At 48.7% G+C, this 27,603-nt stretch overlaps 1 protein-coding gene across 1 annotated transcript; it reads right to left on the bottom strand.

Moving 5' to 3' along the window:
• Nucleotides 1-1,882: 1,882 nt before the first annotated feature.
• Nucleotides 1,883-15,887, bottom strand: LOC143357876 (uncharacterized). Its single transcript, XM_076794519.1, has 5 exons — nt 15,585-15,887; nt 14,009-14,553; nt 12,020-12,339; nt 7,923-8,237; nt 1,883-2,398 (listed from the first exon to the last, which is right to left on the bottom strand). Exons 1-5 carry the CDS (start codon nt 15,755-15,757, stop codon nt 1,934-1,936), a joined length of 1,818 nt encoding a protein of 605 aa, XP_076650634.1. The 5' UTR covers nt 15,758-15,887; the 3' UTR covers nt 1,883-1,933.
• Between the last annotated feature and the right edge of the window lie 11,716 nt (nt 15,888-27,603).

Below are 27,603 nucleotides of genomic sequence, written 5' to 3'. Positions count from 1 at the left end.
CGTCACGAGAGACGACAACGAGAGGCCAATTAGGTAAGATTGACCCTGATCGTTCGCCGTGGAGTCCAAGCAACCGTTCAAGCATATTATACAACAACGAATAGGTACCAGGCGAGGATGGAGCACCCGGTTCGAACCGAGGGGATATAGGTTGCGAGGCAGTTTGCCTCGTGAAGGGTTCGCGGATCGTTCAATTTAAGGAGTGCGAACGCTTTGGCCGCGCTCGTGAAAAACAATGAAGTGGATCTGGAGGGACTCTGGCGACCGGGGAAGAGTGGATTTCACAGGTTTCAGCCCCCGCGAAAAGGGGATTGGGCCAGGCACGTGCCGGGAATCCGAGACGAGTTTTATCTGGTGCTCCCGATGCGACGCGACGCGACGCGACGCGAGGCGACGTATCGATATTCTCGAGGCATCTGCGCCCACACGTCGAATACAAAAGTTCCGCGATTCGTCCGCGATGTCGCGGAAAAGTTGGCTGGTGGCCGTCGGGAGGCATCTGTTGCGGAAAAAGTTCGCCGAGTAAAAGTTTCCGCGGAAGTTTTCGGTTCGCTCGGACCGACTTGGCTTCCTGGGACCGGCGAATCTGGGACAGAGGCGCGATTCGACGGTATTACGCAAACGTTTTATAAATCGTCGTCGCGGGAGAGCGTCTCCTTGAACCGCAATTCAGTTTAATGATCGGTTTCGAACTGGAAATCGAAGCGAATTGAACTGGACAAGACCTCCTCTCCCGCTCTCCGCGATTTCTTATTTCGTTCGCGTGGCTCTAATCTCGCTCTGTAAGGATCCTCGGTGTCCTCGAACACCTCGGATAGCTCGGATAGCTCGGATAGCTCGAATAGCTCGTCGGGGCGGTTTTAAAGAATCTCATCACGACAGCCCGACGCTAAAACCCTATCTCGTGACGGTAAAGAGTGCGACGCGTTTCTGTTACATAAGCCGGAGTATAAATGTAATTCCGGTTCCCCTTGGGAAATTCAAGACAGCGACGAGGCACGCGTGGAAATCGGACCAGCCATTGGCGTAGACGTCGTGTGTAGATTGCGTGTCCTCCATACACGATCGTTCCGCACGTTATTGTTACCGTCGATCGTCGATTCGTGCCGGCTCCGTTTATCGTAAAAATCCAGAAAAGCTAGTTAAATTAACCCTAACGATTCGAACAGACCATATTCAGCATATGGTTGCCAACATGTTTCGTGGACTCAAGGTTCTTGCGAACTTCCGGAGCGATTACAAGTATCGTTATCAGGGTGACGCGATGGAGACCTAATCGGGTTTCTGCGAACGTCACGAAGTTATTGTAGACAGTCCAACGAACGACGTGCGTCCTTTACTATCTCAGATGAGTAACTTCAACTCTATCGCAATCGAGCGGCTATGTTTACGTTTACTTCCTCGCCTCGTTCAACAGACTATAGAGCAGCGAGAGGTGCTGGATTGATTCTAGGCCCCGCCTGTTAGTCGAGCTCCTGGTGTACAGTGGTGCTTAGGCTGCGGACAGTATCGCGGATGGCTGAGGCCCATTGTTACGCCTGTGCGCGCCTGTACAGCAGATTGCCGTTGAACAGGCGCGGCATCTAAACGACGTCTTGGTCATCGGACGGAAACGATGGAAAAACACCTATGTTTCTGCGATGTTTTGCATTCGGCGAGTTCTAAGAGCCTTAAGGTTGTCGCCCACTTAACAGCGACGCACACGAACGATTCCAGATCAGCGTAATCGCGCGTTCACATTATTATGTGTAGTTCAAATGTGGATGCGTTCATCTATCCGTAACAGCACAACATCGTCTTTCTTCCTACTTGCTCCTTTGGATAAGAATGAATACGCTGACGTTGGTCTGGCGTCGTTAATGTGCGGTGTTGTTAAGTGGGCGACAGCCTTTAGTCTTTAACGTAACGGACCGGAGGCTCGGTGTGTCTAAGGTTAAGACGTGAGGACGATCGCGCGATGGAGACAAGGTCCTTGGCAGCCTTCCCGGAGTCCAGGCCACAGGACCGTCTTGATCCTGGTACCGTTGGGGTTCGGGGAGGCGTGATGCCTGACGTGAACCTCTCGCCTGAACTCTAGAGCCTGCGCCACGTCGAGAACCAAAGGCGTGGCGCGCGCTAGACAGGCCCAGGCCAAACTGGAGCACGCCGTGGCGTATCTCTTGACCTCGTCGCATCCCCGCAGACACGGAAAGTCGTACAGCGTCCTCTCCAGCTGGCTGACCACCTGTTCCGCGACCTCCCGGGAACCGGTTCTCGCGCCGGAAGTAGCCAGCTGTCGTTTCACGCATTCCTCGAGGCCCGGCGTCACCGTTTGCGCCGCGGTCCCGCTGCCGTTCAGGATCTTCACCGTCTCCGCGTATCTCGAGGTCTGGATCATGCCCGCCAGCCGCCAGGAGAGCTGGAAAACAAAGAAAAATTGCTACCTCGTTCGTTGCATTTTGCTTGCGCAAGGTGGGGGCCGAGTGTTCCTGTATAATATTGTGGTGTCGGATGTCGGGCATGGGGATCGTGTCGAAACGTCGAGACGAAAACGACACCCTGTCGAGTGATTTGGGCGCCGTCGAGGACCGATACTCTTCGACCGTTTAGATTAAGATACAGCATTGGACTGTTTAGGTTAAGATAGCGCATTAGACTGTTTAGCTTTAAGGAACTGTATGCGTGTGTTTGTGTGTATGTTCGTGTGTGCGTAGAGTGCGAGCTTGACGCGTTTTCTTTTAACGAACACGAGGCAGTCGAGAGAAAAGCGCACGTGAGAGAGCTTCGGCCTGCGAGTTGCGGTCGGAGTTGAGAGAACAAAGTATTGCGTTGAATTTTGACCTGCGAGGTGCGGTCAATCGCGTCGTGTATAATTGTTTTGTCTTTTTTTTTATTCCAAATATATATATACTGTTTTATTCATTTTCCCGCACGTAGTCAGTCATATTTTATCCCACAATATATTGTCGTATACACGCGTTGATCGCGACCTCGGATCTTGCCTGAAATTCCAGTCCCGTTCTCGTGCAACGAGCCAGAGTACCTGCTGTACTAAGAAGACGGAAGATTAAGATCTCTGTATCCACGAGGGGAGAAATTTAGGCGAACAGGTCCCCCCTTGGAGAACGGGGTCAGCCGAAGGGAGGATCGTGCACCGCGAGCGCCGATCGATCAGAAATTTCTTCTTCGCCGTTCTCCCGCGAGACTTCGCCGCCGATCAACTTCAAATTTAGGATTTAGGCCACCGGAGACAGGCTCGTGGGACGAAGGCAAGGGGCCGGCCGGGTTATTCGAGACGCGGGGGATATCTTTTTCCTTCCTCTTGGTTCGCGGGAACGAACGAAAAGTCAACCCCGAAGAGAAGAGGGCGCGAGAGCGACTCGGCGCCCAGGATCCGCTTTCATAATCCTATGATTTATTCACGAACGGAAAATGGATTTCGCTTTGACGCACGGTTTTTACGGCAACGCCTCGCTCGGATCCCGTTCTTTGAAGCGCGATAACGCCGACCAGAGCGAATCTCGAGGACTTTCCGACGAATCCGAGCCAGTTGCGAGAGCGCGGCTTGTTCGATCGCGCGATTTTCCCGCGGATTAAAACAATCCCCCTATAAAATCGCCCCTCGCCAAGGTTTTTTCGGAGAGCCCGGCGCTCGATTAACGGGCGAATGCCAGCCCACAGGCGGTTTTTTACACGATGTTCCGCTGGAATGCGATTATACTCGGCGCCAGGACGCGTCGTGCGTCGCGCGTCGCTCGCGCAGACACGTCCTGTTAACCGCAACATCCCTGCGCCAGTGAAATTACATTTGCGAACAAAGCGGCCGAGCTACGCTGAAAATCCTGTTTGGAAACCATCGCGCGATTTCCGCGCGTTCCCGTTATCCGGAAAGCAAAGCTTAAAGACGTTCCAAGCGGCGCGGCGAGTCGACTCGTTCTCGAAATTCGAAACCGCGAGAGATTTCAATGTCTTTTCGCGCGGCCGATAAGACTTTCTATTTCCTGCGCGCCGCACCGGATCGGCCAAGGCTTTCAGACAAGGGACTCGATAAATCGCGATCGCTATCGAAAGGCTCCCGGTAAATTAGAGAGCGAGACTTTGCGGTTTTCGAGGCGAAATAGCGCGATGCTAGAGTACCGCAACATCCTCTCGAAATATATACAGTCCGAACGTGGTCTAGATTGTACATCCCCTAAGAATCTGGCTTCCAACGCCCTTCGTCCGTTCGTTGAATTCGCCGGGGCCAGAGCAGTGCCCCGTGGGGCAATCCGTGGTCGTATGTGCCAGTGCCCGAGAGAATTTTGCCCGTAGATTCGCTGGTGGTACAACGGTTGATCCCGTGGTTGGTCGTCGGTGCACGCGTACAGGCGAAGATTATTTTTGCCACCACTACCACCGCACGCACCTTGTCTCCCGTCCGATCGATCGACCATTAACGTCAAAGCCGTCGCGAGAGGGGTGTCGAGGGGACACTTTTGCGATCGAGTGTACCCGGCAAGCGGCAAGTGGCAGAGGCGCTAGTCCGTCAGCCTGAGGCTATTACTTTGCATACATACAGGCTATACTAGCTGTTGGCTTTCCACACATCGGCCTGCCCGGGAAATCGATGAACTAAAATAAATACACACGACGACGAAAGCGACTCCGTCGTCTCTCCGTCTTTCCTCGTCCGTTCCGTCCCGTTCCGTTTCGTTCCGTTCCGTTTATCCGCGGCCTGTTACAACCACCGAACAATCGAATCTTTTTTACGGGCCGCTGGCTCCCTATGCCCTACCAGTCGCATTTTTCTTTCCTTTCTATCAACCAACTGGAACCTCTCGTGCGCGGTTCCCTTCGGTTCAAGAAAACATTGAGCTAATTGCGCGTGCAGTGCGTTGTTTTTCTTCTTCTTCTTCTTCTTTTTTTTTTTTAAGTGCAACCACGCGAGAAGAGGAAGCGACGTTTGATCGAGGGATTAACTCTTCGTGGTCGGATTACTCGAAAGCATTCCGTTGGTCAATGATCGTTACCGAAGAAACCCGTGAATATTATTCAAGTACGTGTATCTCAGTTGATCGCGGCAGTATTTTTCTACATTTTTATAATGTTACATTATCACGCAAGCGTTGCTGGGCATAGTCCGGGCTTCGACCGCACAGGGTTAAGTGTGTCTATATTCTTGCTGTTATCGGCCGTTCGCAAGAAACTGCGTATATTAACCAAAAGCACCCATTCCCGTTTTTCTCCAGCACTCTCCTAACAGAACGAAAATCACTAGACAGCGGAGTTTGTGGCAATTCGAAAGAGTACAAAGATCGAAGGAATATAGTCAATGTATCGTTTTCGGCTGTTTGCGGTTACTCGACAAGTCTATCGCATCTTTACGTAATAGAGCGAGACTGGAAATTTGCATACAGGTCATTGCTACTTGATCGTTCTGCGTCTCAGAGGGATAGATCGAAGTCGACGCGCTGTGTCGGCAAGCAAAACGAATTTTTAAATCTACAACCCTAATCGCGACAGGATACAAGGACGATAATGGAGCGAGCAGAGCGTGAAACGAGCTGACAGACCGGCAACGGTATAGACCGACAACAGTTAGATGTATTAGCGAGTCGAGGAGCACACGGGTTCGTGAACTTGCGATTCCCTGTGCCGCCGCCTCGACTCCATTGTGCTCGGTCTCTCGCGATTAACTCGCGAATTAATTAGACGGCGAAAGACGCTGCTCGATTCTGCCGGGCGTCTTTGTATCGAACGCTGGGATCGTTTTCGGTCGAACGAAGCCCCGGTCTGGTCGCGTTTCCATGCTCGCCGGGGGACGGGAACGGGGACCGGTGCACGAACAATGCTGGCGAGTTAGTCCGCCGGGTAATTTTCACTTTGCCGAATTCGTCGCTTTTGTCCGCGCCGACGGACTTCGCTCGCTCAATTTCGGTCCGCGAAAATGCCTGCTGTCCGCCGGGAATTCGCCCGCTATCCGCCGCCGAAATTATGTGTCCTTTTCCTTGCTATCCACTCGAATTCTTCTCGCTGCACACTCGGTTAGTCGAAATGCCTCGATTAGATTACCTTGGGAAATTTCTAGTCCACGCAGAATCTTCTTTGCGTTTTTCTTTCTCTCTTGCGTGGAATTTCATTTTTAAATCTGGACACACGATCGCGTCCCCTATTTCCGGGAGAAGTGGCCGTCAAGCTGTTCAATGTTGAACGGGGACCATTGAAATTTCACCGAAAAACAATGCCGCGGTGGCCATTTTTTGAAATCCAAAGCTCCGATTACGTAAAATGAAAAATTGGGTAAAACAGAGCTCGCGGAAAAACAACTCGGATATGGTGTTCCACGATCAATTCCACGGTCTTCGGCAAAATCTGGAACGGTCTCAAAGGGTTCGCGTTTCATATCGATTCGAAGATGTAACGCGTGGACGGGCTTTTGTGGCGTACTCGAACGAGTAAAATGTGAAGCGTGTACCACGAGAATTCGTTATGCGGGGCCGGGACGTTTTTGGCACGTTCGAAGAGAGAAGGGGTGGCCGTCCGTTCGTTAGCTTTGGCCGGCTATCACCGGGGGATTCTCCCCGTGTCATCTTTCAGCGGAATATTTGAACCGTGAACGGCTTATCCGGAAACGGGATCCTCTCCGGAAATACCGCGGATCCACGAGTAATTCGAATGGCTAAGCGAGGATTTTCTTCCGGACGGATTTTCCCGGGAAATTTCTGGGAATTTCACCGTCGATTTTCGCCGGGCGCAGGTGACAAAAAACGCGAGCTTTCTCGGACAGAACGCGACACCGCACCGCGTTTCCCTGTGTCCTTCGCTCCAATGTTTCGGTATATCGTTTCTCTTTTACGCAGAGATTCGTCGCGGGGTAGAACCACGGAGTGGGACGCGCGTTTCGCTAACGGTCCGCGTAAACTCGATGAATTGCCGGGAAAAATAGAGAAAGCGGGATCGACGACGACACGCCTCGACGTTGTCGTTGTCGTCGTCGTCGACGTCGCCGCGACGAGTGACAGCGGGCCCCGCCACACGCGCCTGCAATCAATTCCGGTAAAATCAGTTTAATGGCCGGCCTTCGGTCGCGCGTTGTCTTTTTCGCTTTCCAATTTCCACCGGGCGACTCTTCCGCGCCTCGTGGACACCGGGAAAAAGAGCGCAAACGGGAAAAAAAAGTTTGTCGTTCGTCCCTCGACTATTTTTACGAGCGAAATTCTGCCCGGAAATTCGATTCACTCTCGCACGACCAAATCTTCGCGCGTTAATTCGGGAGAAAGTCTCGGTGGAGATCTGCGATTCGATTTTTGCTGTCCGAAGAATACTCCGGGGTCCCGTTAACCCTCAACCAGGAGGATGGGGTCTCTGGAACGTTACGATAATTTTGAAACCAGCAACCATTTAACCTTAGACGGCTAAGCTGCCGTCCGGCTCACTAACAAGAAAATAATCTGTGTATAAATTCTTCACACAGAAAGAGAAAATAACACAAGGTTCAGATGTTCCCACCGTTATTTTTACGAAAGTTATCTAGGGTTATCTGTACTAACGCCGTATCTACCGCGGCGCGGTTGATGACAACAGTCTCCTCGAAATTTAATTAACAGATACAATTTCGGCTCCGATAGCCTTTGAGAGTTCAGCGAGACAATGTTCACCGAATTAATCCGTCTATATCGATAGCAATTACGATCGCTAAACGCCTAATCAGCCGCGGTATCGCGTTTAAATCGATTCTATCGGGATTGCTGTTTAAAAAGGAACGATTGAACTTTTTTTTGCCGCCGTGGCATAGCCATCGAGATGCTCGTTAATGAGGTTTATGTTCGTCGCATTACGTTGCAGAGGTTGTAAAAGTATGTTAATAGGTTGGCTACTCGAAGTAAAGAAGTGGAACACGTCGGAAACGATCCGGCTAAGGGTTAAGGGCGGATTATTCCAGGCTCGCGCGAAACGTTACTTACCACGACCACCGAGTAGAGGATCTTGGCTTTCAAGTCGGGCGCGTCCTTGAGGGGTTCCAGCGCGTCCAGCGCATCCAAAGTATGCAGATGAGCCTGACCGTAGAGGGCAGCGTACCTCTCGGCCAGCCTTTCGACGGTCACGTCGTTGCCGGAAGTTGCAGCGTTGGAAAAATTCTTCTCGGCCCTGAGAATCTCGCAGCTGATCCTAACTACCGGTTCCGGAGTAGGACTGCAGCTCTCGTCCGTGTGATAGCCAGCACTGCTGCTGGATTCTTCCTCGTAGTCGTCCGCCAGGTTCTCGTCCAGCTGGAATACCTGGGCGCAAACATTCCGGATGGTTGAAGCAATTTTCCTCAAATTCTGTTTTTCGCGGAGATGCGATTAAAAGATAGCGTATATTGAAAACAATTTTTGCGGTACCGAGTTTGATTCGCAAATAGTTACAACCGGCTACGTGCTTCTGATTTCAGGCTACCTGTCGAATCGATTACTTTTCGAAGGCAACGGAGCGTGATTTTGTTCGGAATGAAGCACTGTGTGCTACGTGCACACGACATCGAGGGTAGTACTAATCAACGCATTGCAGATTTCGAGTTTCTTTGAGACATACTTTGAGATTTGCAATTTTATTCTCCAATTTCTACTGGAAAATTTCTCGACAACTACTCGCCGGATTCAGTTGAATTTTTTTTATTTTCATCGGGAAGGTTCGTCCTATTGTAGGCGTATGAATGTGACACTGTGTTAGAGTGATTGTTCAGAGTGACTGTGGACGCGACGTCGTGGCGCCAACGTGTTTGGGTCCGGCGTGAAAGGGAGTCTGTTTGGGCCGAAGTGCGAATGAAGAGTGTTTGGGTCTCGGTGACAGGAGTGAAGTATTTAGGGGCGCCAAAGGCAGAGCGTACGTGACTGACTGAGTTTTCCGAATGGATGCGAAACTGATAGAGAGAGAATGGGAGTGCGAGAGAGGAAAAATGAAAGTGGGCCTTAGATAAAAGGGACGAATGCAAGGGATGTTGTTTCAATAGAGCGAGAGTCGCGAGCGAGTGAGTTGACGAAATATTGAATATCGAATTGTCATTGAGAATCGAGTTGTCGGGAAAAAATAAAAGTACTTTAGCGAAATCGGTGTCAAATCATTTCACCCGATACGTCACACCTAAGACGTGGGAGTTCTTTTAAAATATTCCTACACTGTTGTGAGAGTTTTTCTTCCCAATGTGAAATTAATTTTTTCGTATTGAAAATCATAAGCAAAGTCATCCCGCTAAGGATTCTGGTACAATGATGCTCTGTTCTCTAAATTGTAGGGATCATAAAAGTTCGCGCGAAAGATACGATGAGACATTAGAACAATTTACGAGAGGAAAAGAGTTTGCTCTGTTCGGCTCGATGCGCGAATAATCTTTACACGGATCGTTCGGTGTGTTCGACTGGACGTTTTCCGTCAGAGATAACGCCGTTTCTCCTTCGGAAGCGGAGGAGGAGTGCAGCGGCACGGTTATGGGCGACAGAACGAACGTTTAAATCACCTGGAAACCGTATCGCGTCGCGAGTACGTCGAATAGATTCGGTGGGAGCGGCTTAAATCCGTTCTCACGGCTTTCGAAATTCGTGGATCGGGGAAGCGGCAGTCGTTAATGTCTTCCTCGGATCCGACGATTTACGAGTCGAGGAAGAAAGGAGAGCGAGAGAAAGAGAGCGGGGCCCGTCATCGATCGACGGGTTCGTTCTCCGCTGGTTCCGAGGAGTAAAAGTGGTTTCCCCGTAAAATTTGATTAATCACGAAAACGCGCCGGGCCCGCGGCGCTGTCGAATCGACGCCGCGTTTAATCAACAATCGTCGGGGCCGACCTCGTTTCTTCCCTGGTTTCCTTTTTCTGTTCTCGGGGAGCGGTATTAAAGCGTTTCCACGGTCAGGGAGGGAAAGTTTCGTGGCTCTCGGCCGCCGGATACAGGAATCGAATCTTCCGCTCGTTCGGCCCGGAATCGACTGGAACAAACTTCTCGGAATTTCTCGCGACGTGCTTGTCCCTCGAGGATTTTCCGCTTCGGGAACGAAAGACGATGGAATTCGCTGCACCGTTTTGCACCGCTCTGTACCGCTCAGCGCCGTGCAGAATGGAAACGACAGTCGCGATTGAAAAACGTCCGAGAACGAACGAACGAACGAACGAACAAACGGAAAAGAAAACATTTCGCTCGCTTCCCGACCGGACATCTGCGGGATAATTAATCGACGGGGCGAATCAGGGCGGACCACTCGCGCGCAATTTCATACAGCATCGATGGCTTCGGGAACGTCCGTTCGAATTTCCGTCGGAATATTTATTAATTGGAAACGCCGCGCGTCGGGCGCAGGCCAGCGATTACGCGCGTGCGGTCATTTCGATCGCCGAGCCGGACAGAACCCGGCCGCAAATTGTTCTATCAAAATTTTAAACGGGCGTCGGATCCTCCGACAAAACCGCGTGGTCGAGCGCAACAATTTCGTACAATTTGCACGGGCGCGAGCACCGAGCCGAAACCAAAAGCCCTCGCGCGATCGATAGCCCTCTGATTACCAACTGGCGAGACACCGCGGACCCCATTCTAAGGTTCCCCGTTGACACCGATTTAAGGGGGCCGGCAGTCATTTGGCCTTGACTGTCACGCTATGTTACGCTGAGCCTTTTTTTCTACACATTTTACGTCTTAAATAAGTAAGTAATCAATTAAAAGTGTATACCACCGTGTTTCTACGTGTCTTTGCTACGTCTTTCCAGAGCCTTTTTTTCGATACGAACACTAAATCTCTCGAAATTAAGATAATCTCTCTGCGGCAGCCATCTTGTGACGTCATGCTTGCTTCAGAACGCGAGTTTTCTGCCGAATATTACAAATTACTCCACGATGAGGTAGAAATTCGCAATTTGGGCTGTGAACAGTTTTAGTGACCACTTTTAAACTGCTCATTGCAATATTGAAGCGTCAATTTGTCAAGATTTTGACCCTTGCAAGTTCATATTTTCTAATTCTTTTAATTTCATAATTCTTTTAATTTCGGGAGGTTTAGGCAGACGTAGCAAAGACATGTACAAACGAGGTGGTATGCATTTTTAATTGATTACTTACTTATTTAAGACGTAAACTGTCTAGAAAAAAAGGCACAGCCCTTAAACCGTTCACCGACCGTCGGTCGTACGCGGCTGACACGATTCTTCATTCGGCAATACAACAGCGCTGCTGCCGGAAGATTAATTGATTATTAATGGACGGCGGATTTTACGCATTTATGAGAGAAATGAGTAGGTGTGTAATTACGCTTGAAACAGTAAAAACATTTGAAGAATTTAAAAATACTAACGTATTATTTTCAACCTATTAAACATATTAAGAAAGATAATCAATTTCTATTTCGCTCCAGTTTGTTCCAATTCAGCTAGAATATTTTACATGAAGATCCGCTGTCTAGTTATTAGACAAATAAAAATTGTTAGCATGAATTTCAAGACGTAGGCACAAGGTAACAATTTATTTCTCTCTTCAGTGGTTTTATTAAGTCGCAAGAAATGTATCGATATTTTTAAATTCATTCAATTTGTCCACTGTACGAAATGACGCTCACCTATTGTTGCTATAAGCGCATAGAATCAGCAGTTTATCGATAATAAATCGTAAATTAGAGTCAACCTAGATACTGGTCCACTTGCATCGTGTTCAATTTATAAACGGTCTGCTTTCTGTTTGGTTTACATTAACCTTTTTCCACTTTTACCCATCCACGGGAGGTATACGTATTCAATAATTGTTCCGTAAAATTGGACAGTCATATTGTTATTTCAATTTTATACGACCGAAATTTTCCATATGCGTCGCGTTAAATTAAACCCGAAATTAAACTCGAATGCGTGGTCGAGTATCGTGGTTGCAGCAGGCAGAGGATGAACGCGGGTCAGTGATCCAAGGGTTAAAGGGACGACGGTTCTCGGTCGCTTAATCAATTTCACGTTTCGACTGTTGTTCCAGATGCCACGGATTCTCGATTGCATTGGCTGGTTTTGGCGTGAGACGACGAAGCGACGCGATGGATCGATATCCTGCGTCGAACGTGTTACCTGCGAGTTGGTGTCCTGCGTCATTAGCTGCACTGCCAGCTCGCAACCCCTGGAGAACTGCAACAGCCTGGCGGCCAGCGGCGGGTTCTTGGTGTCCCCGGCGAGCGTCGAATTCCTCAAGGCCGTCCATTGTCTGAGAGCCTCCTTGTCCTGCTCGACCCTGCGCTTCAGCTCCGACAGGAGACTTTCTAAGCAGCTCGGGTCGCCGACTTTCTCCAGCGTGTTCAGCAGGCTCTGATTATCGATCAGCCGTTGCTGGATCTCGCTGTACTTGAGCGAAAGTTGCCGCTGATGGGAGGCCGCCTGCACGCCGTGATCCGCTGCGAAACAAAGCAGAAGCGAAGGTTACTTCGCTTTCGTACGTGGACACGCGCCGCGCCGTAGAAATCGGCAATTTCCGCTTGTCCGATTGATTCACGATCATTTCGGCCACCCGAAGCGGGAGCGGCCGCTCTTCTATCTATCTATCTATCTCTCTCTCTATCTCTCTCCTCTTTTAATACGCCGAAGGGCGAACGCCGACAGAGCCTCTTCCAATTATCCCGCAATTCGCCGAGCAAATCAATCGCGAATCGCGACAAATTCCTAGCCGGTAATCATTCAGCAATCAACTCGAATAAACGCGAGCCTCGTTGAGATTCGTTTCTGCGAGCAACCGGCCGCCCACGCGCGAGCTTCTCGCTAATCCTAGCCCTCGCTACGCCATTGGATAGACAGCTATGCTCGAGGATTGCCGTTCGGCGGGCGCGTCGAACCAAATCTACGAACTTTCAGCTCTCTGCTCTAGCAGACTTTAATGGAACTCGTTAATTTATTTGCTATGTACGGAAGTAATTGCTAGACTGCGGATCTTCGTGCGAAATCAACATTCTGCGCATTAAATTATTCCCTGCTTCATTGGTTTGAATAAGTTCTCTTGATCTGTGTACTGCTTTTAATTGCATCTACTCGTTTTTGTCACACGTGCATAAAATCCGCAGTAATCTGGCAATTAGTCTATGTAAATTTGAAGCTCCGCCGACACAGATGTTACGAAAGGAGAATGCGAGCATTAGACATGGGCAGGAATCTTTTCACAAGGTTTCATCTTTTAACGGGTTCACAACTCGGATAGTTTCATTTTCCTATTAGTCTGGCTCTAGAGATCAGAGCGAAAATGTATGACGCCTGTTGAGCGCACGGCAGTGGTCCGAAAGCGGGTCAGTCGAGGCGTGTTTTCCGCGTAAATCTGCCGCAACGCGCGCGGCGAGATTCGTTGCCAGAAATGTAACTTGTCCGCTGCAGCCGCGTTAAAGTCCGTTAATGGCGCGCGGTGCTGTTGTAATCGTCAAAAGTTCACCGGAATGAACGGAGCCGCGCGCGATTCGATTTCAAGCTTGACGCTTGACGTTCGATCCGTTTGTTTTTCCGCGGCGGGCCACGTTTCTCGTGGTTTGAGAGCGGATTCCAGCGATCTCGGTAAGTGGCACTGCTTCTTGTAGACGACACGAAGAGACGCGAGGAAATTCGACGAGACGTGACGAGACGGAACGAGACGCGCGATCGCGTGTCATTCCAGACAGGCGGACGATGGTAATCGGATCGGGAACGGCACATCCGATCGAATGTCCCGCGACTTTCTCTCGCGTGATCGTCCGCGACGTTTTCGCTTCCCATGGAAATCGCCCCGCGGAGATACGCGAGGGAAATTCGTGAAATCCTTATTAGGCTGGGCACCTTTCGGAAATTCGGTCGAACGAGGCTGCGCGACGCTTGAAAGGTCAACTGTTCTTTGGAGAAACGATTTACATTACGTTCATTAATAATGCCATCGTTGCGTGGCACGTAACAACAATTCCTGTATCTCTCACCTGTTCCACAGAGGCTGACAAAGCTACGTACGAGAATACAATTGAGTTATATTATGTTTTAGCAAGTTCCGAAACAAAAGAGAGACAACACGTCGGACCGCAAAGCGTTGAAAGGTCCTAATCAAGCACTTTTACTCACCTTTGTGCGTCCTGGCGTGCTTTCCGAAGCTCTCGATCTTGTGCACGGCCAGCTTGTAGGCGTCGATCCTGGTCTCGAGGACCTCCTTCAGCACCACTGGCAACGGAAGCAGATGCGACGCGGCACCGGTCTCGGGATTGCATAGTTGCGCCGAGGGCACGAGCCCGTGTCTTCCCAGGCCCTCGACGGCCCTCTCCAACGCCCTTTTCCTGGCGATCAGCGTGTTCCTCGCGTTAGGCGCTAGTCTACCGACCGCCACCAGCAGCTTGCACCAGATCCTCAGGCGAAAGTGATCCTGGCTGGTGGAGATCAGATGCACGATCTTCCACAGCACCTGCTCGACTCGCAGGATCTTCGCGTCGCTGATATTCAGCTCGGCAAGCCTCGCGTACAGTGCTTCCAGCAGGGCCAGGCTGTGCGGCAACGTTTCGATCAACAGGTCCACAGGAATGTCCGGCAGGGTCGCTTTCAGGGTGTAGTGCGGCAACTTCACGAGGAAACTGGCCGCCTCTCGGTATTGTCTTCCCTCGTACAATCGCAGCAGACTGTTCAAAGGAAACGCGATCGTGTTAAGCCGGCTCTGTTCTCCGAGAATTCACTGTCTACTCGACCCGACCTCGACACCGTCCGCTCCCCGTACAATCGTTACAGCTGTGTAATAGTTAATTCGCGTTTGAATGGAATCCGATTGGTTCATCCGAGGGAGACTACGCAGCGATTGCCCCGCGCGGCACTTCCTAAGCTCTGTGGGTCATGTTTGTGCTCTGAGCCACGAAACCACACCTGCTTGTACACGACAACGGGTGTAACGTGACCACGCCTACTTGGAATTATCTTCTCAGAGCAGTAGCGAAATAGGTTGCTTTTGGCCAGAGGATCGTTACAAGGTTCAGCTTCTTCTAGATCGTTTCAGAGTCGAGAACTACGAAGTCACGCCTTCTGAAGGAACTGTAGACGGAGGGTCGTGAAACTGTGTATCTTGAAAGAATTCTAGAGCGGAAGGACAACGAAAGTCTCCGTTCGAGGAATTCGAGACACGCGGAGCAACGAAACCACGCCTACTTACGGTGTTCTAAGCTCGAGGAGCTACGAAGCCACGCCTCCCGAGGAAACTCTAGACAGAGAGCTAGGAAACCACGCCTACTCGGGACAGCCCGAGCATAGGGAACTACAAAGCCACGCCCATCGGGGAACTCTGTACAGTGGAAGCGAGATGGATCGGTTCTCTGGTCAGGGAGCAAATTATCCTCAGTTTCTCAACCCGGCTGCCTCGGCCAGACAAATTTCACGATTGGAACATCGTTCGTCCGGTTAACCTCGGTCCGACGAGCACTATCAGCCGCAATATCACAAACGTGAAACAACCTGTCGATTATGCGCATACCCGAGCAGGTATTGAATAGCCGATTACGTGTCTCGTAATTCATCCGTTCGACCGGAGCGGCGAACGGTTTGCGAGAACGGGAAGTGGATCGATCAAGTGATTCGAAGCGATTCGAAGTGATTCGTCGCGACTGATCGCGAGTCTACAGAGAGAGGACAAGAGAAGAAGAAGAAGACGATGAGAGAGACGTACCTTCTGAGCGCCATCCGTGGGTTGGAGCCCTCGTCTTCGGGCAAGCCGATTTGCCCGACCTGGAATTGGGAGCCGGGACCCCAGACGAGCCTCTGGATAGGGTTCCTCGGTCGTTCAGGTCTGATCCTCTCGCAGGAGTTCAGCCCAGCTGGAGGCACGGTTCGTCTGCTCATCTTGGCTCTTCCACTTATTCCCGTATCTGTTCCTATCTCCGCCTGAGACTTCGGGGACGACTCCGGGACGACACCGGGATACCGGAATCACCCTAGCAGGATGATATCTCTCCCTCGGCTCTGGCACCGACTATTCAATTCATCCGCGCGAGCCGATCCACGCAGTGGGCCGTTCCTACAAAATAACTGAAATTTGTTAAAAGATGTTCGTGTCGTGAATTTGGTTGAAACTAGGTCTCTTCTAAGACAAGAATTGCATAAAATCATATTCGCGATCAACTAGCAAAGCGTCAATTTCTTGGAGCACCCCGTACAAAGGTAGTTTTATAAAGACCGCACCACATTCTAGCAAACAAGTAATACCAGAGTTAGATGCAAAATGAAGTTTCTGGCCCACTATGAAGACGGTCTTCTCTTACCTCCGCAGAGCTTCTTGGTCTGTTCGGGTCGTTGGAGTCGCGAACCGTCTCACATGCTCGATTCGATCTGCTTTCGAATTCTTCTTTTCCTCCTTGTCTTCTAAGCTCGCTTCCGATCGAAGCGCGAACCGCTCGCTCAACGAGCCAACCGATGAATCATCTCCGAAAAACAACCTCGGCTCTCTCTCTCCGGGTGAATTCTCTTCCTGTCTCTTCCTCCGTCTTTTTCTCTCCAGCTGTAGGAGAGGTCGATCCTCTCGCGACGAAACTCGGGCTGGCCTATAGCCTCGGGCCCCGGGCCCGACCGGCCCACTTCTCCTCCTTCTCTGCGATATGGACCTGCGAACAGAACGAAATTCGGGTGAGCCGCTTCCTTCTTTCTCTCGCCTCGCACGGTGGTCCTGCGAGGGACGCAAATTATTACACAAAATTAAACCAAAGGACAACGAATCTGTTCGATCAGCTCGTCAGTTGTGCGACTTCTACAAAGTTTAGAAATCTGAATTCTAAAATCACTAAACATCGGAATCCAAAAGTCAAGTAAGAAGACAGCCAGGCGAAAAGTTATCGAATACTGAAAACTTGCAACGAACGAAACTTTCGTTGCTCGAATAAATTTTGATACTAATAGCAACAACGCTCGGTCCCGTCGGAACGCTTCGGATCACAGTTCGGCGCTCGGCGGCTTTCCGACGCAAATGCGGAGGATTTTCCGCGTGGCGAGGCTCCGACGCGTCGGGATTTCCACGGGTTCAGTCTCGACTCGGAGAGACGCGTAAAATAAACACCGGGTCGAGGAACTTCCGTCGCTCCCGGGAGCTGGCAGATGCAACTAATCACGACCTGGATTCCCCGATAACGTTTCGACGCGTCCCCGTGCCGGACGCGATCGCAGCGCAACATTAAATTCAATTTATCGACCGGAAAACGCATCGACGAGCACAATGTACCGTGGAAAATCCGCGTCACTCGGTTCGCCCGCCTCGGAACGCCGATCCAGTCGCGGAACGCGGGACGATCGAGATTAAGTGCCGACTTATTATTTCGTGACGAAATTTATCTCTGGCATGGCACGATATTTGATTTTAAACAGGCCAAAACTGTGCACACTCGAGATAATTCGAGCGGCGTTGTATTTTATGCTGCTATAATTTTTCACACTCAACACAAAGCAAAGAAAAAATAATCAATTTATTGATATTTATCATTTACATAGGATTATAAGCTATAAAACTTATTTATTCAAGAATAAAATATAGCCTTTTTTCCATGGAACAAAAGCGCAGTATATCAAAATTCTCCACTAAAAATTGATTTTTTTTGGCCGGTTTAAAAAAAAAAAACTGTGCGTTAAGGGGTTAATGACTGTAACTTTTTCGACTGACCGATACAATCGATTTCGATGCGTCCGAACGAGCCTGGCTGCGGAGTTAATTTCTAATATCCTTTCTAATAGAAACAATTTCTCCCAAAAGCTATTCACACTGGAAGTTACGTAGTTCAGTGATGTACCTACAAACTACAACCTGGAAGTCTTGCCTATGCGCTCGAGATATTTGTTAAAACAGATTCGATTGATCAGAGTCGTTGAAACATCGAGGGCTGATTTTACGGACTCAAGATGACCGTTTCGAGGAGTGACGAAACACTTGTCAAACATTTTTTGAGGTACCGTGTCGTGTTAAAACTGCATCGAAATCGAAGTCCAAGTCAAACGTTCTTTCTCAATGTCGCAAACTATAAGACAAAATCATTGTTATCCGGCCGATCGATTAACAACGACAAGGAACACACAAAGCAGATGGTCCTGGATCATTATGATTCCATCACTGTGGGACATTCGAATAGAGCACGGTATGATATTCTAATCTTTAAATTGCTCCCGCGTCTCGGAACGCGTTCGTTGTCCTTTTTGAAGCGAAAATTCAGATCGGAGTCCACTGAAACGTACTGTCGACGCACCAGACGAAGATCGTGGATCGAGGATAACAATCGAAAGTAGTGTTCGCGGAGGTATCGATCACCGGTGCACCAGCCACGGTCACAATTCCTGGATCCCGTTTCAGCCCTCGGCTTTCCGATAAGGCACGAAAGGGCCGAAGAAAAGCAGCACTCGAATTTCCACGAGAATATCGCGGCTAAGCTGGCCCGTGGAGACACGCGGCGAATACCCGTGGATGCGGATACGAGAGAGATTTTTCGGCGGCCGTGAATCCCGGCTGATCCGACATGTCTGCGAGACGCGCGAACAACGAAATCCTTGCTCTCTCGGCTCTCCTGGCTCTCTCGGCCAACGGGAACGCGAGGCAGACCCCTCTGAGCCGCGTCCGGATGGAGGTGGAACAGAAGGAGTCGCGCGGATGACTCTCACGAGAGATCGGCCCGTAAAGTCGACAAGCGCGATCGCGATTTATAAGCGCGGACATCCTGCGATTAGAAAATCCACGAGAGGCAGTCTCCCTCCGGCGAATGCTGCCGCGATATCCCTCGTACTGATCCCAGAATCAATCGTTAATTTAAGTTGCGACCTGCGGTGGATATCTCCCTCGAAATGCAGTGGTTGTCCACGCGAACTTTTCTTCGTGTCCGATTCCTTTTGTTTTGTATTTTAACACGGAATCTGTTAACACTGGCCTAACGCATTGGTTTAAGCACCGACCATAGTATGCTTCGCGAAACACCTTCAAAGAATGTGTTACGTCCCGAGTGGGACGTATTATGATTTTTAGGGGACAGGACGCAGTTTTGAACCTACCTGCATACACCGGCTACAGTTCGGGAAATTGAGGATTGTTTAAATAAGCTTGTACTCTTATTTTCAAAGCAACAAAATTATTGATTTATTCAAAATTGGGTTCTGAAGCAGATTTCTAAAGTTTGATTTTACAAATAGGGATTATATAGCGCATATACTAGAGGGCTTACAAGTATTTCGCTTTATAACAATAATATTAGTTTTACCGAGTCGCTGGTTTCTGGAAAATCGCTCGCAAGTCGTAATCGCCGCGAGTTGTGGTCGCGGCAGGTCGTGATCGCTACAAGTCGTGATCGTTCGCTAAGTCCGTCAATATACCACTTCGCGGAACTTATGCACCGAAACTGGATTTACGAAAAATATAGTTCCGATGGCGCGACGTGTTTAATGCACGAACCTTTACTGACTGAACTTTGTAACTTAACCGAGCTGAACAAAACTCTATAACGGAATGAATTGACTTTGGGGAGTTGGTTCCCTTTTATAAGATGGACAGTTCTTTGTTTCTCGAAGATGCTGGCTCAGGAGTCTCTACCTTGCATCTCTTAATCTTCTCGATGTTTTCTGGCTAGTGGGTCGTCACTCTTACCCTGAAGTTGGCGTTCCTTCTTGCAACTTGGCATAATTGGACACCCTTTCTGTTTGTTCTCAGGGTTAACCACTCTTCGCTGCGCGTCTTGCAGGAAGATAAGTTGGAGTCGATTTGCGCGCTACCTAACTTCGTAGAATTTTTAACGCGTATCTTAATCCTATTTGTTTCTCCTCCTCGCGTGACATCATTGGGTTTGCACAATAGTTCATAATAATTCTTTATCCGAGGTTTTATTCGTTGACGGTCGAACCACCGGACGTGACAAATGCAACATCGTTCGTTTAAAACGATCATTTTTCTCTGTTAGGTCGTTGAATTGAACACTTCGTGCTCGGAACTTTGCGTGAAACGCGTGAAATTATTTGTTGGACGCAATCAGCTGGAAATTGAACATTTTACAGAACGCGCAGTTCGTACCATTTATCCCGCTATGAACAACGTGAAGTACAAGCTATCAACGATGTATTAATAAATCTAGGTTAATTACAATCGTTAAATTCGTGGCCAAAACTGGCGCGCCAGCAGGATATGCGCGGTGTGAACCGGGCGTACCTCGTTCGAGCGTCTAGTTCGCTTTTGACCACGCGGAAAACCGTCAGAGGAGAACGCAAATTGAAGGCTATCGTTTTTATTTCGCAGGAAGATTCGCAGACTAATTGCCATTATTCCCGGCGAGATCGCTCTCATTTCCCCGGGAAGTTTTGGAGGAGTCGTGGTCGAAAGAAAAGCGAAAGTCAGGAGCCGAGACGGTCGAAAAGTTTAACGAAACACTGGGACGCTACGATTCGTGGGAGAAAAGGAATTAAACGCCGGAGCGGAACAGCAAAGAAAAATACGAAACACGCCAGAGCAGAGCAGAGAGAGAGAGAGAGAGAGAGAGGGAGAAAGAAAGAGATGCAGAAGGGGAGCTTCTCGAGTCGCTGATTCGGAAAATGAAAATAACGGACACTTAGGGAAACGAGGCTAAGAGGCAAGATCTCATCGGCGAAGAGGCGGGAGGAGAGCGAGATGCGGCGAGTAAAACGAAGAAAGTAAACGGTTCCGGGGGAGCGTGACTGTACAGCACGACAATAGCAAACGGACAAGGAATCAGCCACCTGTCGCGACTTTCCCGAGCCAAAGGAAAATTCTTCGCTGCGTACCGCCGCCCCCTAGCTGTTTGATCCGAGGATTCTTTGATCATCCGGATTCCGAGTCGCTTGCGAGCCACCTCCTTTAATTGCCGTTGTTCCCGTGCGATCGGCTCGCATCCTTAAAATATTGTAAGAGCCGCGCGCGGAGTATCGCGCCGACAAAAGAGAGAAGAAACGAGCGTACGTCGACCTACTGTCCTGCATACCGCGATGGGCTGACTACCTGCCACGAGGAGAACCCGCGTGCTCCGGCTCTGAACCCAGAAAACCCGCTCCGCGGAAAACGAAACCCGAACCTGTTTCCCTTCGATCCGGGCAGGTTCCCCTCTTCCGGCAAAATTGATCTGCAACATTTGTTCCCGAGGAAACCGTCACAGCTATCGATCTCAAATTTTACACGAGAAAGAGATGTACCATTGGCTATTTACAGGATTTTTATATGAAGAAGTCTATGAAAAAGTCCGTTCGTAATATAATTCGATTACGATCCCGGACGGTGTTCTACGAGCTCCGGTTTGAAACTTTGCAATTTTTATTAACGAAGCCGTACGGGCGATCAATTCTACATTTTGTGGGTGGGTATGGTAGGTCATCGGCTTGTTGTAACATTTTATTTTTGCAACAGTTTCTACGGTGGGTTCCGTCAGTATTAAAAAGGAACCTATAATACCAGCTCCTGAAATCATTAACCCTTAGCACTCGAGTGGTGACTCTGAAGCACCACTAGAAATTGTTGTGGCAATATTTCAAGGAAATTACAAAAAATATTACAAAATATTTGTTACATTACAAAATTTGTATTCAATAGATTACTAAACATTTAAATATTATATGTGGAAATCGAATCAGTTTCGTATGAATAAAATGAGAATATTCTAAGGCGGAAGAAAAATTTAGTTTTAGAATGAAAATAGCGCCGAGTGCAAAGGGTTAATACTAGATTTACCGGCTATTTAAGTACATCTATTTCTACCAAGACCAGTCAGAATGACTGGTCTTTAGAAAAGGTGCTTAGCGGTGTTTCCATTCTTTAATTACTTTTAAAAAATGGAAAAAAAGTTGAATAATATTAATTGTAATACAAAAATAGATTTATAGACATTATCAATTAATCAAAAGCTTAATTGTGTATAGTTCATCGATCACAATTTTTACATATGTAGATTTTGCTCGGTGTACACTTTTCGCATACACTTTTTTTTACATATTTTGCAAATAGTTGTGGTCTTATTATTATTGCAATATCCTATTTGACACCATTTACGTACAGGAACGGTGCCACTTGAACTTGGTATATTAGCTTCTTGTGGTTTTCCCCTTGAAGTCTGATGTTCAGAAGCAAGTTTTTCAGCTAGACGAAACAAAAAGTCTTTCCTTGATATATTTTCACCTGTCGTGTTTTCATACAATATCCAGCAATTTATTCCACCTAAATCTAAAACGTTGAAAAAAACTTGAAGTGGCCACCTTCTGGAACCTGATTTGACAGTATACTTTCGTGCCATTTGGTCAGTGATATCGACGCCAAATTTGGCGTTGTTATAAAAAGACATAGTTTCGGGTAATCTCTTGTTAGTTTTATCAATTATTACGTGTTTGTGTTTCGTACTTAGTACAAGTACCTTCTTATTCGGTTTGCTCTTGTAAACTGTAAGTGTACATCCATTTGATTCGTACAGCAACGTTGAGAAACGGGCCATGCTACCTTTCTTCTGTTTGCAAGATTTCGGGAGTTCCCTCTTGTTTGCACGTATTGTTCCAAGCAACGAAGTATTTTTGGATAGTAATTTTAACGCCGGAGAAAAACTGGTGAAGAAATTGTCCGTTGTTATTGTTCTACGTCAGGGTCCCACTAAAGAAGTGGGGGTGAAGTCACCCGAACGACACCTTCCACTGGCAAGGGCGGATTTTCCGAAGAATCAGCAGAGATGTTCCCAGGGTCTGACGAACACTTGATAGGGCCAGTGCTAGAAATTTGCGGACCACAACTCAATCAACTCGGCCAAAAGCGAGTAGACCGAGCACGGCCAAGACAATCAGAAACCCCGAATATCGAGTTCGCACTTAAAGATAGCCAAGTGTCCGGGACCCAAGGAGACCCTTATGTGCGGCACAAAACCCTGCGTAAATATACAATTCCAAGGGCCGCTAGCGTACTGCAACAGAATCGTGATTTTCCCGGAATCATATATTCTGTCCCGAAAAAACGTTGCAGTACTTATCAATTGTTGTAGCTGCCCCAATGTCATTTCATCACATAGAAACATGCACCTTTGACTGGTGTGAATAACAAAAAATATATTTGTTACGAATACATATAAAATAATATAAAGTTCATAAAACTGATTCTTTAGTTATGGCTACAAAAGTCATGACATCATTTCGGAAAGAAAATGTTACATGCAGTAGGAATTTTGAATTGAAATTGCAAAACCAGTCATTTTGACTGGTCTGGTAAATCTAGTGTTCACCGCGTACTCTGTTGTCAGGTAGGTACCACGTAGAAGAATAATTGCGTATACCTTTCAAAATTTTCACCAGTCAGCGTAGCAAAGAAACTTTCCTCGCGATTTTCACTTATGATAATCCACCGGCACGCAATTTGTCCGCGAAGCAGAACAATCTCGATTTTCTACGACCGCGGAGTCGCAGTATCGATCGGATGAAAAATCGGATGTGAAAAAAAAAAGAAGAGAGCGGACAGTTTAACGAGGCTGTGCAATTATCGCAGGACTGGAGGCAAGGTAATCGAGCGTCGCAACGACGCGAATAAATAAAAGGCCGGAGGAGTCGGTCCGGTAATTGTCCCGTTAATCGTTCGGAATTACACGCACGCTGACCGGCCTGCTAATTTGTTGATCCGGTAATCGAATCGGGCGAGGTGTAACAGGATTAACCGTGCGCCGCCGCGTTCCCGAAGGTCGCTAACGAAACGTTGGTTGTTTCCGAGTGCTACGAGGGCAAGGTATCGCACGGGGGTAAATCGGGTGTGCGTTCATCGGATTCGAAGCCGGGAATCCGCGCGCAATTACGCGTAGCCCACTCCTCCGGTGGCCTAAGTGCGCGGTAATTATGACGTCGCGTCGTCGTCGATTCGAACATGCGACACGAGCCGCGCCGGTTCATCGTTTAATTAATTCGCGATTAGAATATAACGTCTTGGCCGTGTCTAACGCAATAACTAGTGTCCGTTCGCTGACACGAAATTAATTTCCTAGTCAAAGGCGATTAGAGTGACGGAGGGAGGGAGGGGTGGAGAGAGGGAGCGAGAGAAGGAAGAGAGGGAGAGCGAGACGGCTAGGCACCAGAAACAGAGAAAATAGCCAGCTCGGATCGATGGGATGCGCGAGCTCGCGACTCGTCGCCGATTCCGGAGCCGAGCGGAGCGGTGTAGAGCCTAACTTCGTTCGAGAGCACTTGATTTCGCGAACGAGATGGAAATGATTTTCGGCACGGCGCTTAATAAGCTCCGGAACGCTTAATGAGTAGCACGGCTAACGAACGCCAGATTCGATTACACGGCAGAACAACTTTTTCGGCGAGTGGAACGAACGGCGCATCCTAGAGCTCGCGAGCCATCCTCGCGAAGATTAACGCGAGCGGAAAAGACACCAGGGTTTGCTGGCTTTGCAATCCCGGTTCCGTAAGATTCTGCGACGTTTAACGCGTTGGACGTGGTCATCGGTGACAGACACCGTTGCTTAACCCCTTCACATACAAATAAAATGCGCGTCGACGCGTCCGTAGGATACCATTTAATTTGGCTTGTGTTCGCCGAAGACAGTTCTTGACGTCTCGAAGACGTCAAAGTCTACAATGGCACATGAAACGAATGACATCTCCGAGACGTCATTGTATGTCAACGGGTTAAATACCTGTGATACAGTCCTTTGTAAGTCAGTCCACGACTCTGACTCGTGATGTTTACATTTGGCGGTTTTTCAGTCCACGACTCGTACTCGTGATGTTTACGTTTGTGCCAAAATCTTCATGACGAGTCAGACTCGTCAAAGTACGTGAAGGGGTTAACCTTTCGTGGTCCGAAATGTTGTAATGCATTTTAACTATAAAATACCAGTGTAAAATACTTTTTAATAAAAAATAGTAACTGTTGCGTGCGATAGGAAAACGGAGACGCAACGAGGCGTCGGTTGAACGGCTCGCACCTCATTATCGCGACTTGATGGGCCCCATCATTTTCATTTAATTATTCGCTACGCGTCGATTAACGACCATGCGCAGCGCATCGATCCGCTCTCGAATTGCAAGCTGGTAGTGTCGCTTCCGTTCCCCGGTCTCGTCATCGATCTTGATCGAGAGTTTCGGAAATAAGTTGCCAACTCGGTCCGACAGGAGCAAACAAGCTTCCCGTCGCGTCGGTTGTCTCGGTCTCTTCGCCGTAGACGTTTTATACGGTTCCGCACACCAAAGTCGGTTAAAAGTCGGTAACGCGCGGTGCGGAAGTTGCGAAACTCGAAATCCCCGGCGTAGTCCTATGTAGCCCGATCGATCCTTGTATCGCTCTCTCCGGTCCCGTAGTTTCCAGTTGTTTTAATCTTCTCGAGAAAGAATCGCAAGGCACCGCTACGCTTCGAACTTTCGACAATAGTTTGCTGAAAGGACGGGCCACTTGGACAAAAAATAACTTTGTGAAAGCAAGACAAAAGGGGTCGTGAAGTGTGGTGTGGCCGAACGAGCGTCGCGCCGATCGAATCAATCGAGCATTTTCTGCTCGGCGTGCCGCGCGCGAACGCATCAATCTTTCGGATTGCATTATTCGCACGCGGTCGCCGCGGCGACCCGTCTCGCATGCCCGAATCCGTTCGACGAACGGCACTGCTCTGCCTATCATCGAATCGAATCGAATCGTATTGCTGCGAGATGGCTTTTATTACCCTATTATTTACTTAACGGGACCAATGTTTCTGACGCGTCCGCCGAACATTCTCCTTTTTCGTCTTTCCACTCTGATGAAGATTCGAAACGGACCACCCCCGGCAGAAAATGTTGAAACGAAGTCACGAATGTGGTTGCTATAGAATCATGTCGGTGTACACCGAAAATGAAGAGCTGCGAAAAACACGTTAACCGCCGCGCATATTTTATGCGTTTCACACCGGTTTCTATGGTTAGTTAATTGCTAGTGAAGTTCTCACCTTATACTGTAATATCTAGCTAATTTCTGCATTAATTCATTTACACCGGCATTAATTTGATGGCAATAATTTTTAACGAATTCCGTGGCTGATTCCGTGGCAACGTGATACTTGTTAATGCTTCGAGTCACAAAGACGCCAACAGAAATTACAAAGAAAATTTTCTCGAGGTTCAACGAATGACTGAACCCTTTCCTCAAGCTAAGGAAACCGATCACTCGTAGAAGCAATCACATCCATGTGTACGTTAGTTAAATTTTCGTTGTACTCGACGAGCTTCATCGTTTGTCTTTATCGCCAACGGAAACATTTTCCACGACACCTGCTGGTCCTAGGACGTTCGGTCCGTTTGATCGAGCACTGTTTGCAGGAGCATCAGTTTTATTAAAGTCTAGCTGTATTAGCATAACACAGCGAGCACTTCCTACGGAGCGAAAATCTCCGAACGATCGTTTATTCCTTGGCAGCGCGCGCAGCGTGTTGTCGCGGAGCGAAACAGGACAGAGCCGTTCGCTTCCCGATAAATTAATCTTACTCGGATTCCCGCCGGCGCTCGGGCAAAATAGAATTGCGAAACATCGTAAGTGGACCTGCTGCAGTTACGTTGCTCGATCGTCCAGTAATCGCCCTGCGAGGAAGCGTGCCGAGAGAATAAAACGAGAAACAGAAGATTCGTTGCGACCTAAAGGGCCGCTCGAAAGAAAACGAATCCTCTATGTCTGTCCCTGTTAAGCCTGTCGGATGAAACGGGCGGAAAGATCGTGGAACCGTTTCTGCAAACTGCTCGTTGCAAAATGGTGCAACGATCGGATAATGGCGCCCGAAAGAGATCGTTTTAATTTGTACTTAGCGGGCAGAAAGGTCGAGGATCAAACTCTCTCGAGCATCGAGGAACATTCTCGTCGTAAAGAGGCCAACGATCGTGTCGCGAATATAATGCTCGAGAAATTATATTTTTCGCCGCGCGCCGCGATTTCCGCTCCGGCTCGATGGCGGATGGAATTGCAAAGCACGCGGCAATATTTTACAATACCGTTCCGACGCGGATACAATCGCTCGTGGGAGAGACTCTGTCGCGGAAAGAAAACGAAACGAAGCCGCGGAAAGAGCAGCGAACTCCGTGAGACTGCTTTAATTACATCGTGAACTCTGCACGAGCCGCGAGAAATTCTCGCGTTGAACAAAAGGAACCAGTTCGCCTCGTTACGGTCTACATTCGATTCGATAAAAAAAAAAAAAAAAATACTCTAAGATACTACAGTCCTTCACACACGCAATAAAAAAAGATTCGAGCCGATCCGTTGAGCGAGTCTCGAGAAAAAATTGCTGAATGCAACCTACACAGGTTTTTGAAAATAGGAGAGGATATAGGATATAAAGGTGTGTATTTTGCAAATTATTTTTCGACGGACAAAACGATGACTTAAACTGCTCGTAATTATGCGTGAGTTGTACTGTGTATTATTTTGGAGAGAATCCTCCGGTGAAATCGGCGGGAAAACGCGATTGATTCGAAGCGAGCCGAGCGCGACTTCGTTCCGAAAACGATCGAGGATATTCGTGAAGGGGTTGGCCGCGAGGATAGCGATCGTATGGTTGTGCAAAAGCGACCGGTCGGTGGACAGCATAGGGGCTGAGAGGGGAGGAAAGGGGCTGTAGTCTCTGCCCTCTCACCTCACAGCCGACTAGTTTTTCGTTAGCTCGTCGTCCCGTGAAATCCGTCACACCCTAGCTGCTCTAGTCAACGAGGGCTCTCTCTGCATCGGACCGTTCTCACCTGTACTCCCTCGC

The sequence above is a fragment of the Halictus rubicundus genome, chromosome 10 (genome assembly GCF_050948215.1).
Source record: "Halictus rubicundus isolate RS-2024b chromosome 10, iyHalRubi1_principal, whole genome shotgun sequence".
NCBI classification, from domain to species: domain Eukaryota; kingdom Metazoa; phylum Arthropoda; class Insecta; order Hymenoptera; family Halictidae; genus Halictus; species Halictus rubicundus.
Note: the sequence above shows the minus strand (reverse complement) of the source record. Positions and strands in the feature narration are given on the sequence as shown.